Source organism: Melitaea cinxia, chromosome 8, assembly GCF_905220565.1.
Source record: "Melitaea cinxia chromosome 8, ilMelCinx1.1, whole genome shotgun sequence".
Lineage (NCBI taxonomy): Eukaryota > Metazoa > Arthropoda > Insecta > Lepidoptera > Nymphalidae > Melitaea > Melitaea cinxia.
The window spans coordinates 7,800,761-7,825,166 of NC_059401.1; the positions used below are offsets into that span (position 1 = coordinate 7,800,761).

Below are 24,406 nucleotides of genomic sequence, written 5' to 3' on the forward strand. Positions count from 1 at the left end.
ATATATTCCCTACTATGGTAACGATCGCTATCAGGTGTACATGATAACAACCGGGACCGACGGCTTAACGTGCTCTCCGAGGCATGGTGGGGAGACCCACAAGGACTGTACAAACACCCAGACCACGGCAAACACCTGTATGGCCAATACAAATGTTTGTCATGTGCGGGGATCGAACCCGCAACCGCCAGCGCAACAGATACAATCCATGGCTGTAACCGTTGCGCCAACGCGGCGTCCGGCGGCGTTTAGGGTATATATATCTTAATTCGAAATGATTTTATTATAATATTAACATAGCGTTTTTTTTTTGTTTGCAGGTGGGTCGAGGAGAATTATGCGTGGGGCGTGCGCGTGCGCGGTGGTGTGCGCGTTGGTGGCGCTGTGCGCGGCCGAGGGGCTGGACGAGGCGGACCGCGCCGCCGCCGAGAGGCAACTGCTGGCGCTGCTGGGCCTGCCGCGCCGGCCGCCGCCGCGCACCCGGCCGCTGCCGCCCGTGCCCCGCGCCATGCGCTTGCTGTACGACGAGCGGAACTCCTTTCCTGCGGCAGCGGCCAATACGGCACGTTCTTTCTACCACACGTCCACCGATCTCGACGATCGCTTCCCGGGCGAACATCGCTTCCGCCTATTTTTTAACATAAGCGGTGTCCCCTCTGACGAAGTCGCTCGGGGCGCGGACCTCACGTTCCAAAGGGCCGTCGGTACGACGGGTAATCAGAGACTGTTACTTTACGATGTTGTTCGACCTGGTCGACGAGGGCACACCGAGCCCATTTTGAGACTTTTAGACTCTATACCTCTTCGTCCCGCCGAAGGTACAGTGACTGCGGATGCTCTTGGAGCCGCTCGAAGATGGCTCAAAGAGCCAAAACACAATCACGGACTATTAGTGCGTGTTATAGAAGAGAATTTTGAAAGCAAAAATGCTAAATTTCCTCATGTGCGTGTTCGAAGACGAGCAACGGAAGAGGAGGAGGATTGGCAAGCTGTTCAGCCTTTGCTTGTGCTTTATACAGAAGATGAAAGAGCGAGGACCGCTAGAGAAAGCGGTGAAAAGCGTTTAGCGAGAAATAAACGCGCTGCACAGCGAAAAGGTCACCGTGCCCATCATAGGCGCAAAGAAGCACGTGAGATTTGTCAGCGCCGGCCGCTATTCGTGGACTTCGCGGATGTCGGCTGGAGCGATTGGATTGTAGCCCCGCATGGTTACGATGCATACTACTGCCAAGGCGACTGTCCCTTCCCCCTCGCAGATCACTTGAATGGCACGAACCATGCTATTGTGCAAACTCTCGTTAACTCTGTGAATCCTGCAGCAGTACCGAAAGCGTGTTGCGTTCCTACGCAACTTTCCTCTATATCAATGTTATATATGGACGAATTGAACAATGTGGTGCTTAAAAACTACCAGGACATGATGGTGGTCGGTTGTGGCTGCCGATGACAAAGGCGCATAAGCCTAGTGCGAACATAGTGATAAAACGTGGACCCAGTGTACATATAGAAGTGGCCTCCAAAATTGTACATATTATATTTGTATATAAACTCGTGTAATTATTATTATTTTATTGAAAGGATACTGATATAATAAAAAAATTGAATTAAGAAAATTATTATCATTTTTTATCATCCATTAGTTTTTTTAGTTTTAAGGTATTCAAATAGAAGCATCTAATGCCTGTACTACACAATAAAACACACAATAAAACTACACAATAACTTTTTATGTCAAATTAGCAAAACTTGGCCCAAAGATTCATGTCAGAGATAAAAATTTATAAAAATTTACTGAAAGCAACTGGGAGCTTTTAAAAGGGTGGAGTTATTATGAAACTAATACGAAAGTGAATATAGATCTATATATTATAATCATCATCATTATCGCTTCAGTCTATTGCAGTCCACTGCTGGACACAGGCCTCCACAAGTTCGCGCCAAAAATGGCGTGGACTCAGGTGTGTTGCCCATAGTCACCACGCTGGGCAGGCGGGTTGGTGAGCGCAGGCTGGTTGGTGACCGCAGGGCTGGCTTTGTCGCACCGAAGACGCTGCTGCCCGTCTTCTACCTGTGTATTTCAAAGCCAGCAGATGGATGGTTATCCGCCATCGGTCGGCTTTATAAGTTCCAAGGTGGTAGTGGAACTGTGTTATCCCTTAGTCGCCTCATACGACACCCAGGGGAAGAGGGTGGGTGGCTATTTTTTTTAATGCCTTAGCCACACAGCTTATATTAATATAGCAATATATTATAATACGTGAAGCAAAAACTTTGTACCCCTTTTTACGAACATTGCGCCGACGGAGGAGTATAAAATTTCACACACTTATAGTTTATATAGAGAAGGAGTGCAGAATGCTAATACTTTTTTCAAATTATGCATAAAAAATACATTACACACACTACTATATCTTTTGTTTAATATTCAAATTTATAATTTAACTTAATTATGGTCTAATTTCGACCACAAGCCGACCACTAGTAATATTATATTCACATTTGGTATTTTAAATTAATCAGATATTATCAAAAAGGTTTATAATAATAATTGTGTTTGCTCGCAAACGAAAAAAACCGACGTCAATTACATCGACAAGTAATACAACGTAAGTAGACGAAAAAAATTAACAAACGCACTAGTTGTCATACTATTTTCAAGGGTTTCCCTCGATTTCTCTAGGATCCCATCATCAGATCCTGGTTCCCTTATCATGTTACCACACTTGGGATATCTCCTTTCCAACGAATTATCACAAAAGAATTATCAAAATCAGTTCATAAACGATGAAGTTATCCCCGAACATACATAAATATATATATACGGTTAAATTGAGTAACCTCCTCCTTTTTTGAAGTCGGTTAAAAAACATGAACTTTTCTGTGATAATGAAATAAAAGATGCAATAAAATATGTATGCTATCAAAATTTGGAACCTCTTCACCTGTTATTTTTGCGACCGTCGATAGCTTATGTTCTTGGTTAAGGTTCGAATGTCTGAATTGTAATTTTATCTTTACACCGAATTCATTGATTGAGGCGTTAAAGTTAAGAGAAATAAAGTTACTTTATCATTTATTTGATTATAATAAGTTTGTATTCTAAAACTGTATTTAAGGTTTATTTCAACTCAATTATAATGTCCTGATACTTAAAGATCTATAATTGTGTTTGCTCGCAAACGAAAAAAAAAACCGAGTTCAATTACATCGACGAGTAGTACAACGTAGATCGACGAAAAAATAGTCAAGTAACTGCGCGTTATCAAAGATTACTCAAAAATTAGTTATCAGATCTCAATAAAATTTATATGTGACCACATGACAAACACCAGCTTTCGATTAAATTAAAAATTATTAAAATCGGTACACCCAGTAAAAAGTTATTGCGGATTTACAAGAAGTTCCCTCGATTTCTCTGAGATTCCATCATCAGATCCTGGTTTCCTTATCATGGTACCAAACTTGAAATATTTCCTTTCCAACAAGAAAAGAATTATCAAAATCGGTATATCCAGTAGAAAGTTATGTGGTATAATACAACGTAGGTCGACGATAACAGCGTCAAGTAAAAACGTATTATTAGATATAGCTCGAAAAGTAGTTGTTAGATCTCAAATAAATTTAAATGGGACCAATTGGCACACACCATCTTTCGATTAAAAGAAAATTTGTCGAAATCGCTCCACCCAGTCAAAAGTTCTGATGTAACATACATAAAAAAAAATATATATATATATAAATATATATATAAAAATATATAAGTCGAATCGAGAACCTCCTCCTTTTTTGGAAGTCGGTTAAAAAAGAACAGGTATTTTTAGTAACATCATAAGACCGCATCGAATCAGCCCTAAAACTATTATAGTTTAAATATGGTTTAAAATCATATAGTTTAAAATTCCCACAACGTACACACGTTGTGGGAATTTTGAGTATCTTGTATGATAGAGTATTTTTGTAATATCAGTTATTCCAGTAAAATATTTACAAATAATAAAATAAAAATAACTGACAATAACTTCTGAAATTTCTGTAACTTCAAGTCCGTCAGATTTTACAGTTTTTTGGAAAATCTCCAAGAATACTCTCCACAGCACACGCAACATACCTACACGCAAACATAAAAAACTACATATTAATATTTATGGATAAGTGACATATTTATATTCCATAAAAATTAACTGAAAGTAACTGAATACGAAAGTTCAACATTCATCTTCCAGTTGTTTACTTATTAGCAAACTAGATTTATCAATAGGTAAAAAGACTTAATTTTTCGTGACTAATACGCAAAAATTTAAATATTCGCTTCTAAGTAGGACATCTTTTAAATACTAGTATTTCTATTACTATTTAATGTAGTAGTTTATTTTGATCTCGTTTTATATATGTTAATATGCATGCAACACCAGAAACATCGCAAGCGCGTTGCAGACACTACCGCCGACGCTCCCCCGGAGCTCTGCCGCCTTACTCATCACAGGAACACGACACTACCTGAGTGCAGTGTAATGTGCTGAGATCTGCTGTAAGGTTGAGGTAGGAGATTTTGAGCAGGATAATTATAGCCTGCTGTGCCATACCTCAATGACAAGTACGTAAATACGACGTGACTTATACGTGTCAGTAATGCGTATCTTAGATAGATTAAAATATAAATTTATATTTTGTCTTAACTAGAAAAGTATTACAAATGACTTAATTTGGTATTATTGGACTATAACCGGCTTAGTTAGTTATCACAAAGTCGAGCTAGTTTATAAATTTTCAGGTGAATCCCTAACTAGCAAAATGAGCATTAAAGTGGTCGGAAAATTAAAATTAGTAAAAATTTCACGCAAAGACTTATAAAGTCGTCGAGAAAGAATGCTAAAGATAATATTTAAAGTGAATTCCATTTAGAGTGTGGCAGGTCTCCAAATTTCAAATATTTCGTCACAAGGCGACGATATATCATGTTTTTGCTCAGACGAAGGAATGCCCGCCTGTATAATTTGGCCGGCCACCCGGCAACTCCACGTCTGCCGCGCTCGCCGCCCTACGTCTATATTATCAGTAGATAAATTTAAGCTTTGTCTTTGCCTCGTATTTCGTCCTCTCGAGGTATTGCTTTTGTTTTTTTAGCCATGAACGCCAACAAAAAACTGAGTGGAGGCGAACGAAGTGGGTATAATTTATTTTATAGTCGGCTCGCTCGTAACTCGACAGTGGACGGCTGGACGCCGATTTATCCCCATCTCGACGTAATTAACGTAAATGGATTGGCCAATGTCGGTACCTCTGAGTGTTTGACCGCCTGCTCCTTCTTCGGAAATATACTCTTTATACTTATAAGATGACGAAATATTTTTTTAACTGATGCACCTAATAATCTAGCGTAACCTAATTAAGTCTTAATGTAATCTAATTTATGTAAATATAAGAGTTTAAATTAAAATTCAAATAAAAGAAAAACGAAAATTGTTTAAGATTACGGACTTCATCCTCAAGAAGCGCCGCAACTTATCCCTGAGGGAATTATAATTGTTTTGCATTCTTGCACGGGTATAAAAACAAAAGGACGAGGTACGGCCTCCCGCGCTGTTGGTCTTACAGACCAGACCAAAGTCTGACGATTCGCATTCCCTCGAGACAAAAAGTTCGAATGAATCGGAGTAGGTAAGCACAGGCTTTCGATGTTCGATAGCTATAACTTGGTACCTACTTTATAAATTAGCTTTGCAAGCTGTCACAACATTGTTGCATAAATAAATATATACGTAAGTATAACGAAAAAAACTGTGCCGCGATGTATTTAAGACGGATAAAAAATTAACGATTTCTTTTTTTACTTTAATCGCCGACGCTGTTGTGAATTTATGTTTTTAGTCATGTTTATTGAATATATTATATTTACCTTTTGATTTTATTAACAAATATTTTATTAAAAAGTACAATAAATGTAAAACAAAATACGTAAAATGAATTTAATAAAAGCCGTTGTTGTGTTTTAAATATCTAATATGATGTGGGTGTGGGTGTTGATTTGATAAAGTCTATTTAAATCTCCATAGAGAGGTGTCGATATCTGATAGTAATAATGATCGGTTGATAAGCCAATGTGTGTAACGCATAATTAGGTGTCACTTGCATATTAAATGTAGCGTGAGGCGGAGAGGCGGCACGCGGCCATCGAACTCAGACTTAAAATATTCTAAATATGCACAAGTTAAACTTGTTTTTCTCTGCGTTACTTTTACCGAAAGATACGTAGGTAAACTAATTTGATGTTTTCTATTACAATTTATACCAACATTTTTCAGATATGGTGTGCGAACTAACTTTAGAAATATATAATAAACTATGCGGCAGACAAGTTCGAAACTTTTTAAGGAAAGTCGTGAACCTTAGAATAATTTATTCTGAATGAACCCATAAATAATTTAACTATATAGTGCTGTTTGTTGTGTTCAGCAAGCTTTTTTGAGAACTTTTAATACTCGTTCGTTTTTTCCTTCGTAAAAAATCTTAAATAAATTTAGACTGTAGTGACGCTAAAGTTTTCTAGTACCTACCTTTTATTGCAAGTAATTCGACATATCATTGAAAAGTGTTTAAATATATAATTCCATAATCATATTTATACAGAGCTAACAAGCGGGTGGTAATATAGAAATATAAACTGTGGTAAAATTGTTCGGCGGTCGCGTGCCACGCTCACAAGCCACGTGCTTGTTCGTCCACACCTCAATAACAATCTACTTTCACCATAAGGGCGTCGTCACATAAGGTAATTCGTTAGGCCTATCAGCGGAAAATTCCTATAAACTTTGCCATTCAAATCATTGAACTCTATCAACCTAATTGAGCCTTTGTCATTTAAATCATAAGCTCTGATCTATGTTTTTATTTACACACTAATAATATGAATTCATTAACAACTAATAGTCCAGTCTAACTTTTAATATATGTCACCTTTTTTTTTATAAAATTTAAATTTCGTTTCTATATATTTGATACAATATAGCTACAGTCAAAAACTTAGCTTATTTTATAGTACTAATACACTGTCCGAAACGCAATACAAAAAGTCAGCTTATAAGCAGATCATTTTGATACGTCTCTACGTAATGTAAAAATACACGTGGATTACGCAGGTAAATTGTGGTAATGCAACTCGTCAATCGTGTGTATTGGTCATATAACGGTGGTGACATATTTAAGCGGCTGTCAGCACCCGCGCTCGGATGCGCGCTTCACGACTCTAAAGCGTGCTCTGCACTATTTATGAAACAACCTCAATGATCTAGTTAATGCATTATTTCAACATTTAGACCATCTATACGATATTTACTTTTTCGTACTCAAATTCATAACATTTTAATCATATTTGATTGCCTATACACTGTAATAAATAGTAAATAAAATATAATTATTTACTTGACACATAATTATGGTTGACTTTTCCTAAGGCACCTTAAAGTCTGTACAACAACCGGATGATATAAATATTTAGTCCCTACATATCTTTTTTCTTTGTTTTTATTTGTCTATTGGCGATAATATTAGCACTTTCAATGAAACTACTATAAATATAGGTAAGCTTTGGTAAAAAAATCAAAATATTTCAAACAAATGTTTATGTTAATGTAATATCAAGGTTAATAAAATATTTTTCAAGGCTTTTCAATGGAAAATAGAAATATTAGTAAAAATAAATAATCACCCTTATACTCAAAGGCCCACTCGTTTATACAGCGTATTAAATATAAAATAATAGTTTTTGTTTCTACAAGATACACAATAAGATTAAAGGTTGAAAGCAAACCATTTTTTATCGTTTGTTGATTTAATATAATAATACTAATAAAATATTAAATAAAGATCTTAACGCACTTAGGCCAACTGGCGAGATATTTATTATAAACATTTTCTAAACATACGAACATTATCTGGAAACTTATTATTCTTTTATTATTTTTCTTTTAATGTGTAAATCAGATTTATAGAACTTGCTTAAAATTTTAGGACAGGAAATAATGGTTTATACTAACTTAAATCATCGTACAGGTTGTGCAAAAAAACTTAAAACTAATAACTTAATTCTTATACCTCCAAAATTACTATACAGCTTAGAACTAATGCTAAATTCCTAATCGATTACTTGTAATATTTTTGTTCAAATACTGGTTTCGATACACGATCTACGTATAAATTTTTTCAGCAGAGCTTTTTATAAGTAAACGTTTTTTTACACAAAGCACTTATCGCTTACGTTTTCTACAGTACATTAGACAGATATAAACAGTAATTTATTTCTGGCAACGAACCCGCGTCCTTGGCGTCGACCTTATTATTGCGCAACACCGGTTTCGAAATGCGTACGCACGATCTATGTAGGCTTTCATTACTTAAATGACAAGCGATGATATGTATATGCAAAGGTTTTTTATCGAACGGAATAAGGATGTCATTCAACTAAATTACATACAACATGTATTATTTGACGGAATCTCGCTTTAAAAGTAGAACGGGTGGACATAGTATATCGATATAATTAAAAAACATAAACTTTGTTTTTCTGTAGAAATCAATAATCGCCACGGAGTTCAAAGATAACAAAAAACCAAAAGAAAACATTGAACGAATGTTCAAAGATTTCATTGTATTTTGTCATGTAGCTGTCCTCATACTTTTGCTCGTGTTTATATGACCTTTGAAGAAATTTATTAATATGAGCAATGTATCATTTTTTATTACTTAATATATTTTAGATATTATTATCTAATTATGCGCATATGATTGTGTATATCCTTTTGTTTCGTTTTAGTATTACATATATTGTCTATTTTCGGGTTTCGCAAACTTTTAAACACAATTGAAACTTGAAATATTACGAAATAGAAAAAAAAATACTAAATTTAAATTTATATTGAATTTTTATATTAAAGCCTAACTGTAATCGCGACTTCGCCCGCGTGGAATTTAACAAAAAAGTTATTTTTCAGTTCGCAGAGTTATAAAATAAATAAATTTCTTAAATAAAAGTAGCCAAGTTACTCCTTTTTAAATCAGCTATCTGCCAGTGAATGTCCCGTCAGACAGACAGACAAAAATTGTAAAAATGTTATTTTGGTATATGTACTGTGTATACATCCATATGTATCTATTTGGTAAAAAGCGGTTATTTTAATATTACTAACAGACACTCCAATTTTATTTATTTTACACCTATAGATTGGGAACCCATCAAGATTATACGTTATGTAGTTATATACAAACGGTATGATTATTAGCTCAAATTTATAGATATATCTATATAGTAATATTTTGTTTGGAGCTTTTAGAGCTAAATGAACTTAAAATTAATGTTTTCACTTTATATTTAGACTGTGTTTTGACCGCATAACTTAGCGTCGGAAACAGGTTCATTACTAATTAACCTGTACGAAAGTATATCATCCCCTCTATTTGTTTTACCCTTACCCGTGTAAGGATGTTAAAGGACAGGGAATTACCCTTCCCAAGATCTAGTCATCTTACTTGCCACAGGAACATATCACTGCTTGAAAGCAGCATTATTTAGCTGTGATCTTCTGTAAGGTCGAGGTACTTACCTAGTTGGGCTGCTTCAGATTTCGAGCAGGATATTTCCTGATGTCCCTTTTTTTGCGCTGGAAAATTCCACTAACTAAGTAGGTACTAGCTATATTTATTAAGACACTTGTTTGTATATTTTAATATAACTTACGCATACATTTCTCAGGGACTGTGAAAGGGTTAAGGTGTTATTATTATTTATTATATATTATATAATATATATAGATTAGAATACAACAAGTAAATTTGCCATGCGTTGGCGCCATGGTCACAGCCATGGATTGTGCATGTTGCGCTGGCGGTTGCGTGTTCGATCCTCGCACATGAAAAACATTTGTATTGGCCATACAGGTGTTTGCCGTGGTCTGGGTGTTTGTGCAGTCCTTTTGGGTCTCCCCACCATGCCTCAGAGAGCACGTTAACTCGTCGGTCCCGGTTGTTATCATGTACACCTGATAGCGATCGTTACTCATAGTAAGGAATATATCCACCAACCCTCGTTGGAGCAGTGTGGTGGATTAAGCTCTCATCCTTCTCCTACATGGGGAAAGAGGCCTATGCCCAGTAGTGGGATATTACAGGCTCAAGCGTAAGTAAATTTGATTTCGTGCAGTTCTGAACTCAAACTTTGAATTCGTTTTCTGCATTGTACAAAAGCTTATAGCTATCGACAACATGTCAAATTAGCAGCCAATAAAAATAGTGCCTAGATAATGTGTTGAAAATATTTATTAACAATGTACTAAATATCAACAAAAACAATTGCTTAAAGGGTTGATAAATGTCTAATAAAACTGGTAACGTTAGTAGCACCAATGTTGGCCAGACAGATATTACAAATTAAATAAGAAGAATTTATTTATAAAGCTTAAGTTACATACATATTACTTGCATGATTATTGCAATACTAGCGACCCGCTCCGGCTTCGCACGGGTGCAATGCTGATACTAAAATATACTACAGAATGTCTTCATTTATAATGTGAAGCTAGCCTATACGATGGTTATTAACATAATAACAACAACATTCAAATATGCGTCGTTAGATTACACGTTGTTACAGAATGCGTTGAAGAAATAAAGGTTCACTGCTCATTCCCGGTAGGTAATAGCGTGATAATATGTGGCCTATATTTTGACCCTACTTCTTAATAAAATTCGTGCCAAATTTGAAGTAAATCCATGCAGTACTTTTTGAGTTTATCCCGGACATACATACAGACAAACAGACAAAAATTCTAAAAACTATATTTTTGGCTTCGGTATCGATGGTAGATCACACCCCAAGTATTCTTTAAAAAAAATATTCAATTTACAATTTTGACTTTCCTACCATTTTATTATATGTATAGATATTCTGGTGGATACTTCTGTAATATTCGTTTATTTGCCGTTTTTTAATTGAAAAATAAATAAATATTCCCTTTTTAAAGGCACAGGTACTACTTAAATTTACGCTGACTGATCGAATTGGCTGAGCCGTGAAAGTTGACCAAACAAACAATTATAATAAAAAATTGTGTCATATTAAAATTTTGTATTTATTTTGACATATTTTATTTATTTTTAAAGGTCTTTATTTAGCAAAGATAATTTAAAAATTCTTACTAATGAATATAATAACAAATATTGACTCGATGAAATACACTTTTATCTTTCTACACATGTTCAAACTTTTCACGCTCAAACGAAATTTACACGAGTAAAAATACAGGTTACCTTTTTCTTTATTTTATTAAATCCAAAATGAAACTTTGGCCCAAGAAAAGAAAAATGTTACAGAGGATAACTTAAATTGGTTGTTTTATCGGATGAATCAAATCGGATGAAAATCATAATGTTTTATAAAGGGCTTGCATAGTGTTAGCGATTATAATTATATATTAAACTCTAAGACGTAATGATAATAAGCTTTTATTTATTTTTAAGGGATTACTGAAAATGTTATAATTTTGTAGGGCACGCAGGAAATCAAGCATGAGCTTTTATGTTAACCTTTATTTAAGATAGGTATATAAAACCATATGCTTCACTTTTTACTTAAAAATAGGTAGTTATAAGATTTAAGAATCTTTTTAGTTAATTTTCTATAAAGTAAAAGTTAAAAATTGATGCTGTACAAAACTTTTCTCATATTACGATGCCACATCCAATTTGACTATTTTGATTCGTGAATGCGTTATGCTGCGGCAGAGTGAAAGTGGCAGCAAGTCCCCTGGCTCTCGGCGAGCGAAGGCCAACGCGCGTCGCACCAAGCGTAAATAATACACACCAAAACCATTACAAATGTACTACGACATAGAATACTCACAAGCATTACATACCTCGGCAAGCAGGCACTTATCAAATTCTATATAAATAAATCTTCATCTTTTGTTTCAAGTTCGTTTTTTGTGTTAGTGTAATAAAATAAAAAAACTTTTTACTAATTTTATTATTTATTGCCCGCGACTTCGTTTGTGTACTAACTTTGATATTTATATGTGAGAATTTTTAGCGTGCCTTATAGGGACCGTGCATTTTCCAGGATGAAAAGTAGCCAACATTATTTTCTAACCACTGAAATATCACTATGCAAATAATTATTTCGATTCCTGGTTAAAAAAATATTCCAAGGTCAAGATCTTCGAGTGTAAAAAGTAGTCATGGGCTAATTTAGACAATAACCTATCTCTATGCCAAATTTCTTCAGATTCAAAAGTTTGGTTACGTCTAATCTAAACTTTTGAAATTTCATGCCTAGAGAGTAGTATATAGACCGTCTGGAGAAGTAACTAAACCTTACAGAAGCTAAAGAAATATAAACAAAACACAACGAGCACAGCTAAATAATACTATTCTCAAGCTCAATTGTGCATTTTCTGTGAGTAAGGAAGCCAAAGTTCCTAGAGAGGAGCAGGGCTACTCTACAATCGGCATCGCGATTGAGTGGCGTTGGTGGGATTCATAAGCTACGGCAACTGTTTAACAACGGCAACTATCTGTGTCTTTAATTAATTACGTATTTAACATACGAAGAACAGAAGTAAGATGTTTGTTTGAGATATTGTTGTAATTTCCAACATTATGGTTATAAGTCCAACTAATACGGATTCGAATGAAGTTCTACTATCGGAATTTAAGGGTATTCCGCGCCGAAGTAACTTATTGACTAAGTGAACAGAGTGAGGCATTGAAAATGTTGCAGTTGAGTGTTGTTACCACGAAGACTGACATGGTCGAGCTTCAAAATAAAGTAAAATACTTAGAATAAGATAGAATGCTTAGATTCGATTGAAACCAAGCTAGCTCAGATAACTGAGAGAAATGAAGACTTAGAATTCCAAATAAATTTGAGAGACCAGCGCGAACGATTATACAATATCGAGATCTCTGGTATTCCTCAATATCCTAAAGAAAACGTCCAACACGGTGATCGAACTGGCTAAACATTTAAAAATAAAAAATAAAAAAGTGACATTGAATAATTACACAGAACAAAGCTACCGAACATGGGCTAAAGTTCGCTCTCGTCACCTCAAGAAGAGGGAGTGGCTGAGGGCGTCTCTTTTGCAAGTGTAACTGTAACCCAAAAAGGTCTAAGGGAAACCCGAATTGTTGTTAGGTTGAAGAGTTGTGAATTAAAGGATGAGTTACTACGAGCGGCTAAGTTGACAAAATGTCATCACGGGCGACTTCGGTCTTACAACAAACGACGCAGGGTTTAGTGGTGAAGAGATCATTGAGTAGTATCGATAAAATTATTTTATGACTAGTTCGAGTTGATTTATAGACTATGCATTGTGAATCTTTTATAATGTCAAAAATATTTTATGTAGATCATTTTTAAACAGAATTTACGTCTCAATTGATAATGTATTAGATTTTTATATTTAAAAAAAAATTGCCGAAGTGCGTGTCTGGGATTGGTGAGCCACAAGATGATGCTCATATTTGCTTACTTTACTTGCGTTTCCTTATTTTACCGAAAAGATAAAATAGAAAAATATTTATTGCAGGCTGTCTGTTTTTTTATGCGTGGTCTATCTTAACGATAAATCTCGATATAGCTACAATTACTGACACTTGGTTCAACAGTTCATCCGTATTAAAATATAATAATATTAATGATAATATATCTCGAAAACGGTTAAGTTTAGGATGGGGGGTTCCATAGTAAAATCATTCAGAAATGGTGTGTACTATACGCCCTTAACGGATCTAGGTCGACTTTTCCTGTAACCCTGTATATATTTTTTTTATATACATTTCTTTAAAATTGATACTTATACTTATATAAGCTGTGAATCCTCCTCCTTATTTGACCTCGGTTTATGTAGAAGAGTATTAACTCATTAATATTATTATATTTTAATACGGATGAACTGTTGAACCAAGTGTCAGTAATTGTAGCTATATCGAGATTTATCGTTAAGATAGACCACGCATAAAAAAACAGACAGCCTGCAATAAATATTTTTCTATTTTATCTTTTCGGTAAAATAAGGAAACGCAAGTAAAGTAAGCAAATATGAGCATCATCTTGTGGCTCACCAATCCCAGACACGCACTTCGGCAATTTTTTTTTAAATATAAAAATCTAATACATTATCAATTGAGACGTAAATTCTGTTTAAAAATGATCTACATAAAATATTTTTGACATTATAAAAGATTCACAATGCATAGTCTATAAATCAACTCGAACTAGTCATAAAATGATTTTATCGATACTACTCAATGATCTCTTCACCACTAAACCCTGCGTCGTTTGTTGTAAGACCGAAGTCGCCCGTGATGACATTTTGTCAACTTAGCCGCTCGTAGTAACTCATCCTTTAATTCACAACTCTTCAACCTAACAACAATTCGGGTTTCCCTTAGACCTTTTTGGGTTACAGTTACACTTGCAAAAGAGACGCCCTCAGCCACTCCCTCTTCTTGAGGTGACGAGAGCGAACTTTAGCCCATGTTCGGTAGCTTTGTTCTGTGTAATTATTCAATTCAAATTCAATTAAATAACCTCAAATGCGTCAGGGATGGATGGCATTAGCATAAAAACGATAAAACTTACATTGCCACACTCTCTACACGCTATACACATTTTGAATTCTTCTTTACGCAGAGGTGAATATTCTCGTAAATGGAAAATAGGCTTAGTAAAACCATTGCCCAAAAATAATACATTGAAATACTTGAGAAAAGACTTTGAAGCCAATAGGACCAATTTTATCAAAGATATTAAGAAAATTAGTTCACGCACAAATATTGAATTAATTGGAAGAAAATCAAATTATACCATTTCAGCAATCAGGTTTCCCTAAAATCCATAGCACTACAACTGCGCTTTTGCATATTTTACTTTTAACAGCGTTATTTGAAATTAATGCAAGTATAGTAGTATTGTCTTGATTGATTATAGTCGCGCCTTTGACTGTCTCAATCATGAAATCTTAATTGATCAATTAAAAATGTATGGTTGTGACAAATGTCTGTGATCAATGGTTGTGATCAATGTCTTCGGCCTGTGTATTTCAAATCCAGCAGTTGGATGGTTATCCCGCCATTGGTCGGCTTTTTAAATTCAAAGGTGGTAGTGTTACTGTGTTATCCCTTAGTCGCCTCTTACGACACCCACAGGAAGAGAGAAGATGGCTATATTCTTTACTGCCATAACCACGCAGTTTTTAGTACAAAAAGGCAAATCGATATAATCCATCGGATTAGTCCCAGTATTATACTCGTCCTAATTAATCCTGGTTTTTATTTAATATTATTTTCATATACTTTGTTAATGCTACATATGTTTTACTATGTTTAGTTTTAAAATGCAAATTTAACGTCCTGTGCTGGCAGCATTTGTGAAGGTGCAGACTGAAAAGCAGCTATGAGCTGAGAGTACGACCTTTTTACCAGCATTTTTTCTAAAATCTCTGTAAATTAGGCTGTAAGAAATCTTTTTTTATGCTTGGTGAAAAACGTTTTTATTATGACTTTTATTTTATTTTTTTATTATTATTAATTTAATTGTGCATACAAATGCAATGGTACAAATAAATGCTTAATATGTTTACAATTTAATGGATGAATCTCTTATTATCTTTAAGTCATCCAGCGCACAAGTAACTGTCAACCGCGTCACGTGTATGGGTCGTAAATTAAGTTTCTTATCGCTATCACTTTTCATGTTTCCCGACAGCCATAGTTCAATAGCTAATAAACTTTATTATCAACTATTTTCCTGGTATTAAATAATACACTTAAGCTTTAAAAGTTTATCAGCAATTCATTTTAATTTTTCGCATTATTATTTTTTATTATTTGGTTTTTTATTATAAGACCGGTTCTAACTGTTTTCCTATAACTCGACGATGATATTAACCACATTAGTATTTTGAAACATACATACATAAAATATTAACAAACATAACCTTTAATATAGTATTTACTTTAAAGTTACATTAATGACGAATCATTTGAATATTAAAATCTAATAACTTATAAATATGAGAATTTTATAAAAAACACCTTAAAAATTATAAATAGTATATGTATTATTTGTACGTTTGCTAACGAGATTTTGAAAATAAGGTAAAATAAGTACTTATTACACACATAATCCGGATATAAATAAATCTTTAAGCAAGATCGTACGCAATGATCATGTAGGTACTGTTTATATGACCAGGGTTGCGAAGAATTAAATATAATTAGAAAAAAGAAAATATGTTTTACGTTATGAAAAATCTAAAGTATAACCAAAGTCAAGCATTTTCAAAGGCAGTTCTCGGTACAACGCTACTATTATAAAGTGCAAAATCAATAATAGACATATTTATGTTACCTACATACACGCCAGTTTTACTTATGTTCCAAAATTAATCCTCTCCAATATTATTTATCTGAATAAGTATATAATGCTGTATAATGACAACACTAATTTTAAAATGGTAGCCCTAGAGCACCTAAGAACGACGACGGTGCTCGCTCACCGCAATTACGGTTGTGGCCTGCGGCGCATTCCGCTGGACGTGAAGCCTAATTAGCCCACGCGATGAGTCTTTGTCTAACAGTTCACCTTGCCTTAATGTATGCCTTTTAAATACTGATCGCTACGCCGATTTTGTTTCGCTTGTTCGACCTTCCGCAAAGGACGTGTCCCTTTTGGCACAAAACAACCGTTGCGTATTTGTCTTGTTGAGTTAATAATTTATATATGTGACCTATAGACACAGATACTAAATTTAATTGATATCAATTTCCTACGTTTTTAGCCCAGTCGCAACTACAGTTGGGTCATGAGTGAATTATTTATGAGCGGGTAAGTTATTACGTTTCTTAACATATACAGTTACCTAACCTAACCAAAATAAAAATATTTTTAGCTTAGTCTGTAAAATCAGTGTATTTCACTAACTTATTTATATGTTTAAATGATAATTTTAGTGCATATAGTAGATAGAATAAAAATAAGCGACTTTCTAAGTAAATACATTTTAAATTTACGTGCAGGTACAATATATGATATAAACACTAGACTATCTAAGACATTGTAAGTAAACAAAGCAACTACTCTGGTGTTATAACCGCTCTGGTTTGATGGATCGATTCCTGTTCGAAACGGATATTTGTACAAATATTTCTTTCCAGTTTGGAGGTTTTTCCTTGTGGGTCTCCCCGCCGTGACTCGGAGAGCACGTTAAGCTGTCGGTCCCGGTTGTTATCATAACTACCTGATAGAGATCGTTACTCATAGTAGGGTATATATCCGCCAACTCACAGTGGAGCAGCGTGGTGGATTGAGCTCGACCCTTCTTCTACATGGATAAAGAGGCCTATGCCCAGCAGTTGGATGTAAAAAACTGAATCGCAAATCGTAAAAAAAATTGAAAACTAAATTTTGTTGAAATTTAGTTTCTGATAATAAAAACCAATTGATTGAAACATCTGTCGTCCCAAACGTGTAGAGTAAGCAGTTTTTCGTAGGAAAGGAGAGCCGAGGGCAAACAAAGCATCCGAGTTGAGTTCGGAAGCCGATTCATATTTACCAGCGCTGCGTAAACGACTCCTAGCCGAACTGTTACGTAAACATGTCGAACACAGTGCGCAAACACCGGCTGCACTGATCGTTAAAAATAATATTTATTCTACTAGCGCGAACCAACACGCTTTTTTCAAACTAATGAGGTATATGAAACTATAAATTATATGATTATATGATAAACTATGATTTATATGAAACAACATAGACGAATAGAAGTATATAGGAGTACATTTTTTCTACGCCAAATTGTACTATGTAATTGTATATGTATATTTAATGATGTTTTTTGAATTAGCAACACAAACTTTTAGAAGAGGTTTCACTGATTTTCTTTGAAGAACGAATGGATTTTTTATTCCATGCATGTCAAATAATTATTAAGCATGTAAACAAAAGAAAAAAAAAACACAAGTAATTTCAATTCAACTGAGGTAGGGCACAGCAGGAAAATTTCTGCTCAAAATATGGAGCAACCCGACTGGGGTTTTCAAGCAGTGTTGTGTTCCTGTTGGTGAATAAGGTGACCAGAGGTCCTGGGGGGATTTGGGGATAGGGTCTGCAACGGGCTTGGGATGCTTCTAGTGTTGCAGACGTCTACAAGCTACGGTGATCGCTTACCATCAGGTGAGCCGTGTTTGCCGACCAAGTAATGTTAAAAAAAATTACTACTACTATTATTTAATACTCGTTCCAAATTATATTAATTATAACAAAGAAAACTACTAAAACACATAAAAATTCAACAAATAATACTTATACATTAATAATAGCATGTTACAGTGGCTGTAACATCGTCTACGTAACATAGTTTGAAGACTGTTTAACTTTCATGTCACAAATCAACTAACTTAACTCTAATATAAGCGTTACGTTTGTAATGCTTGCATTTACCTTACAATATATTTTTAATCTATGTACGAAGTGCGGTCTGGTTTATAAATAGCCCGCGGCGAGGGCAGGTGCAGCCGCGCGGGTAGACGCACGGACGCCGGACGCCATGCTTCCACGAATCTGCCGACTAAAAGCTGCGAACAGGATTGTGAACGTACTCTTACTATACAGGTCTGTTTGTTTAAGAAATAACCGGGTTGAAATTGCATTGATTACCTTGACAGATAGTTAATTATAAGACGCGACTCTGTCGAGCAATGTACCCAAGTAAAATGTATATATCATCACGACGAGCACGGGGCTGGAATACATAGATACAAGTCGCTACTCGTGTAAATAATACTTTATTGTAACTTATATGGAGAATTATCCAGCTTTGGTCAATTTGAATTGACGATAATTTAAAAGGAAACTAGTTGAATATATAATATATACAAATAATTAAAATTGGAGTATCTGTTTGTAATATTAAAATAACCGCTTTTTACTAAATGCATCTGGATGTATACACGGTACATATACCAAAATATAATAACATTTATTACAATTTTTTTCTGTATCTCTGTCTGTCTGTCTGTCTGTCTGCTTGTTTGTTTCGGCTAATCTCTGAAATGACTAGACCGATTTTGACGGGACTTTCACTAGTAGATAGCTGATGTAATAAGGAGTAGCTTAGGCTACTTTTATTACAGAAATTTATTTATTTATAACTCTGCGAACTGAACAATAACTTTTTTGCCAAATTCCACGCGGACGAAGTCACGGGCTCAGCTAGAATATAAATAAATACTTATAATTAACGCTAGATTATGTATCTGTGTGGTTGTGTAGTATAAAGCTTTAATCAAGGTGTAGTTTACGAACCATATATAGCTATATTTAAAATTGCATTTAGCCTATTCAGTATTAAATTTGTTCAAATTTTCAAATAATTTCAGTTTAAATGATTTTTAATTAATAAAATTCAAGTCACAAAGAAATTAATGTAGTTTTTTTTTTATTAAGTTTGGCAATAAATATAGCTTATGCGATTGTACTATTTATTTTGTGAGTAAAGGTTACCTATTATAATTACATTTATAAAATCACTAGCTATGCCCGCGACTTCATACGCGTAGAATCTAAAAAAATGTTCTTCAGTTTACAGAATTACAAAAGAAATAAATTTCTAAAATAAAAGTAACCTGTGTTACTCCTTATTACATCAGCTTTCTGCCAGTAAAATTCCCGTCAAAATCGGTCCAGCCGTTTCAGAGATTAGCCGGAACAAACAGACAGACAGACAAAAATTGTATTTGTTATATGTACATATATGTAAAAATGTTATTTTGGTATATGTACCGTGTATACACATCCATATGCATTTAGTAAAAAGCGGTTATTTTAATATTACAAACAGATACTCCAATTTTATTTATTTGTATCGATTAGAAAGTTCAGTTTTTCAAACACTTTTCTAATTATAAAAGTCGTGTTATGGTTAAAGTTTTTTGATAAAATATAAAACAATGATAAAATATATAAAAAAATATAAAACAAATTTCCGAAAATTATCCGTAAGTTAATTCTAAGCCATTGTTTATTTATAAAACAAGAATTTTTAATTTAATCAAGTAATCATTTTACAAAGAAATAAAAATTTAAAATCAATTCCAGGCCTAGAACATAATAAAATAATAATAATAATTTAATAATAACTTTTAGTAAAATTTTATGAGAATTTGGTTACTATAGAGTCATAGCTTCGACTATTACAAATTAATAGAAAAGGAAAAACAAATAGTCGTATGAGTGTTTTAAATTTACTTTCTATATGTTTGTGTTTCATTGTAAAAAGCTATTTTTTTACTTTCTGGTTTGTCGAATGTTTATATAAAAATGGCAGAATAAAAGGTCGACTGGTATATACATTTGGATGGGAATGATAGTCGACTGGTAGACGATAGGGCGCCGCGCGACGACGCCGCGCCGCCTGACCGTGTCGCATTACGTATTACACATACTGCCTTAAACACTAGTCAGTGAAATTCCAACACTCGAGGTAAACATATTATGTATTATTGGTGTTTTTGAAACATGACGTATGGCGGATCAGCAAAAACTTTAAAGACCATCTCACAAGTTTATGTCGTAATGTTTTTATAATCATGCTATAGACAATTGTGTACACCTATAAAAATAATTATAATTGTCAATATTTTTTTAACGTTTTATTGAAACTTTAAAAAAATATTGACAATGATTGAATTTGAATGGTTTGTAGAGAAGTGTTGGTTCAATGGAATGTTATTGCGAAGTACTTTGTATTATCAAGAGTCGAGCAACGTGCTAGAAATAATTTTATACGCTAATATCAAATATTTCTTCGTCCTTTGACCTTATCTCAGTGTCTCGCACTTCTAATAATTTACGTCAATTACAACTACTTATAGCAGAAATATTGCGCCTGTATGAGACTATACCATATCGAGTAGCGATAAAAACACTTAAATTGTAAAATGTAAAGACGATCATGGAACGAAAACGCGAGGTTGATTTGCATTAATTATGAATATAGTGAATATTCAATTAGTTAGTCTGTCCAGGTGCTCGTTGTCCTCGGCGACGGTGTGTCTCTCGCCTCGAGTTACCGTATACGCAGCCACCTGCGAGCCGCACCACCAACACTTGCGTCATTTACAAGTTACAACTTTAAAATAATAAAACTGGTTTTGATTGTGATCTATAAGAAGGTGGATCGACGATTAATGTTCCGAGCACACCTGGCAGACCCCGTGCTGGCATGACACTCGATACCTTCACGATCAAAATTGCCGTTCAAAATCCATATTCTTTTGATAATGACGACTATAACAATTATGAATATATTTGCGAAATTCAATACATTTGAAATTTACAAATTTATAGCTTTTATAAGATGAGTACAAAACAAAACTATTAATATATTAATGTTAGAACTCTATCCTCGTCGTCTCAAATTTCTTGAAGACGTTTTATTGTGAGAATATTATTTTAACACATTATTTTCCAGTTTTCGAAACCTGCTTGTCACGTAGTATATTATTATTTTATCGCCTATACTACTTACTTAATTTGATATTATTCATCGATTCATGAAGGTGCCTGTAATATATCTAAATATTGACCTTACATATTTCTTTGTTTCGTGAATAAACTTTGTAAAGTAGTTTACGCCTACCGAGGATTTCAATGCTTTTGAATTCGTTAAATACAAATTAAGTCTTTTGAATCATTATTAAACCTTACTTGGCTTTCCGTACACGTATAACAGAGACAAGTATTTTTTTTAAACAAAGAGCGCGGAGCAACGACCTGCCCTTATTTGGTAGTCAGCGCAAACTGCCAAGACAGTGTATTATGACGGAGTTGCGCAGGCTGTGCTGCACTGTGAGCATCACTGCAGCGCACTTCCAATTACTCATAAATATACGAAAATACTGTAAAGTAAATTTTATTCGCATACCTATATAAGAATATGTAGATAAAAAGTATTTATTGGCATACATACTACTTATTATTGATTCTTTCCAAACTACGTACCTACTTCGTGGCGGTGTTGTAATTTTAGCTTCTAGAAAAACATAAAAATCTAATTTGAATGGTCTATTAGTGGAGTTGACGTGAGCTTCACAGGTGTAGCGGCAACCCGTTTGGTCTCGATATCATGTTTCACTTGGCTTCACGTTATTTAGGATACGATGTCTCTTATGACTACCGATGTTGTTAATTATTATTTTATTGACGCGATAAATTATTATAATTATTAATCGATTCCAAGAATAAAGTACAAAACAAAGTGATTCATCCACGTTATTCTACTTCGGCCCACCCTGACGTGACTGTGCGGCGGGCGGTGCTGATTATATTATGACATTTAATTTTTACTCATTGACATAAATCTGAAACATTACGAGGAGCATTATCGTAACTCGCAGGTGCTGCCGCACCCCGCTACGAGTTAAAGGTCCTCGCCTATCGGCAAACGCGAAACGACATCGTGTCTCCTTGGACCTCAGCAATGCTACGATTATAATCGTAAATTATTGTTATTATCACATGACCGACTGACACGCTTGTTTTTAGTATTCATGTAGAGCGATCTGTTCATTCGACCAAACATTGAATACATCGATTTTACTTTAATATCATTTTTGCGTGCAGAATAGAATAATAATTTATTATTATTTATCTTTTTTAAGAGTTAATCACCACTAAAGAAAGATACACACATCACTAAAGAATAATTTTTCACTAAAAAATAAATATCCTAATTTAAGCATAAGGACATCACTTTTACGCGCACACTCCATACCTTTTCACATATATATGCATTTGTATGTCAATCCTTTATTTGTATAAATGAAGCGAAGAAAATATTATGCACCGAGTACGACATACCTGAGCTCGCGGTGCGTTTCCATTTTGCAATAAAATCAACACTGATATCCTAGCACCGACACAACTTATTAACATAAATATTTACGACTCCGTAGCGAATCATGACATTTATACATAGAAGATTAGGTGCAGTTGGTACTTTTGTTATCTATACATCTATACATATAAATAAAATTGACGTCTTTGTCTGTGATTTCAAGTAGACATTGCTTTTACAAGTGCATATTTACACGATAAAAGCACAACAAAGGATTTTAAAATTTTTGGCTGTCTTTCGGTTTGTCTGGGCTAATCGTCGGAACGGCTGAACGATTTTTATGGGACTTTAATTAGAAGATAGAGGAGGTTGCGGAGCTGCGGATGTGTATAAAAGTAGTCTTTTCGCCCTGGAATTCTCGCGAAATCGAGATTTACGCAGCATAACCGTTTACCGCGCTCGAGTATCTACCGCCCAGATAGATAAGAAATAACAAACGTTTTCTGTTTTATATAAATACATTTTTTGACAATTTTTGCGAGCAAATCTACACTAATATTATAAAACCGTAAAGTATGTTTGTTTGCATGCGCTACTCTCAGGAACTGGTTCAAATTGAAAAATTCTTTTATTGTTTTGGATTTACCCAGGAAGTCTATAGCTTATTTTTTTCCTCCAAAAAATGTGGGTGAATCGGCGGGGCTAAGCTAGTCTTACAATATTATTTGAACGATAACGACGCGTAAATCTTTTTAAACTTTCTCTTACTAAAGTAAGGAATTATAATATGTAACTTTATCGTAGTATGGATTGTTGTATGAGCGTTTGTTTACTTATACCGGCATTAACTTAGTCCTTGAATTTGCTATATATTTGAGTTGCATTAAAAAATATTGTCTATAATAATGTTATAAAGCTGAAGAGTTTGTTTGTTTTTTCTGTTCGCTTGAACGCGCTAATCTCAAGAAATATTGATCCGATTTAAAATATTATTTCAGTGTTAGATGGTCATTTATCGAGGAAGGCTATAGGCTATATATCATCAAGCTAAGACGAATAGAAGTGGAGCACCAATGAAGAATGTTTTAAAATCGGGTTTTTTTCTTTTTAAGAGCTTCCGCTGCGTGCGCTGTGTAGATAGTTAAAGTTCTGCAGAAATCATGTATGACAGAATTGTTCCCCTTTAAAAGTTCTAAGTCTTCTACGTTTGGCTCACTATAACCTTTTTTTATGCTTACCAAATTTGTTCTAAAAAAATGTATTAATTGCGAAGGTGTTTTTAAAAACATGATATTAATCCTTATCCAAATAAATACGTTATTCATTACAATTATTTAATTTAAAACAAAATTTCCCTTTACATTAATTTCAATGAAAATCTTAGGAGATATAATTGAAATGATATGTAATAAATAATGATCAAGTATGTCCGTCTGTACATTTAAACAAAACTGAAGTGTCTGTCTATGATTTCAAAATAACCGTGTTTTTTCAACACAAACAACGATTTTGGAATT

The 24,406-nt window shown here is 34.3% G+C and overlaps 1 protein-coding gene across 1 annotated transcript; it reads left to right on the forward strand.

The window, feature by feature from the left end:
- Positions 1-325: 325 nt before the first annotated feature.
- On the forward strand, positions 326-1,563 carry LOC123655657 (protein decapentaplegic). The gene has a single exon (XM_045591415.1). It carries the CDS (start codon positions 338-340, stop codon positions 1,445-1,447), a length of 1,110 nt encoding a protein of 369 aa, XP_045447371.1. The 5' UTR covers positions 326-337; the 3' UTR covers positions 1,448-1,563.
- The last annotated feature ends 22,843 nt before the right edge of the window (positions 1,564-24,406 follow it).

What these genes read in the sequence shown, in the direction of transcription:
- LOC123655657 (XM_045591415.1), top strand. Translation starts at nt 338, where the DNA reads ATGCGTGGGGCGTGCGCGTGCGCGGTGGTGTGCGCGTTGGTGGCGCTG.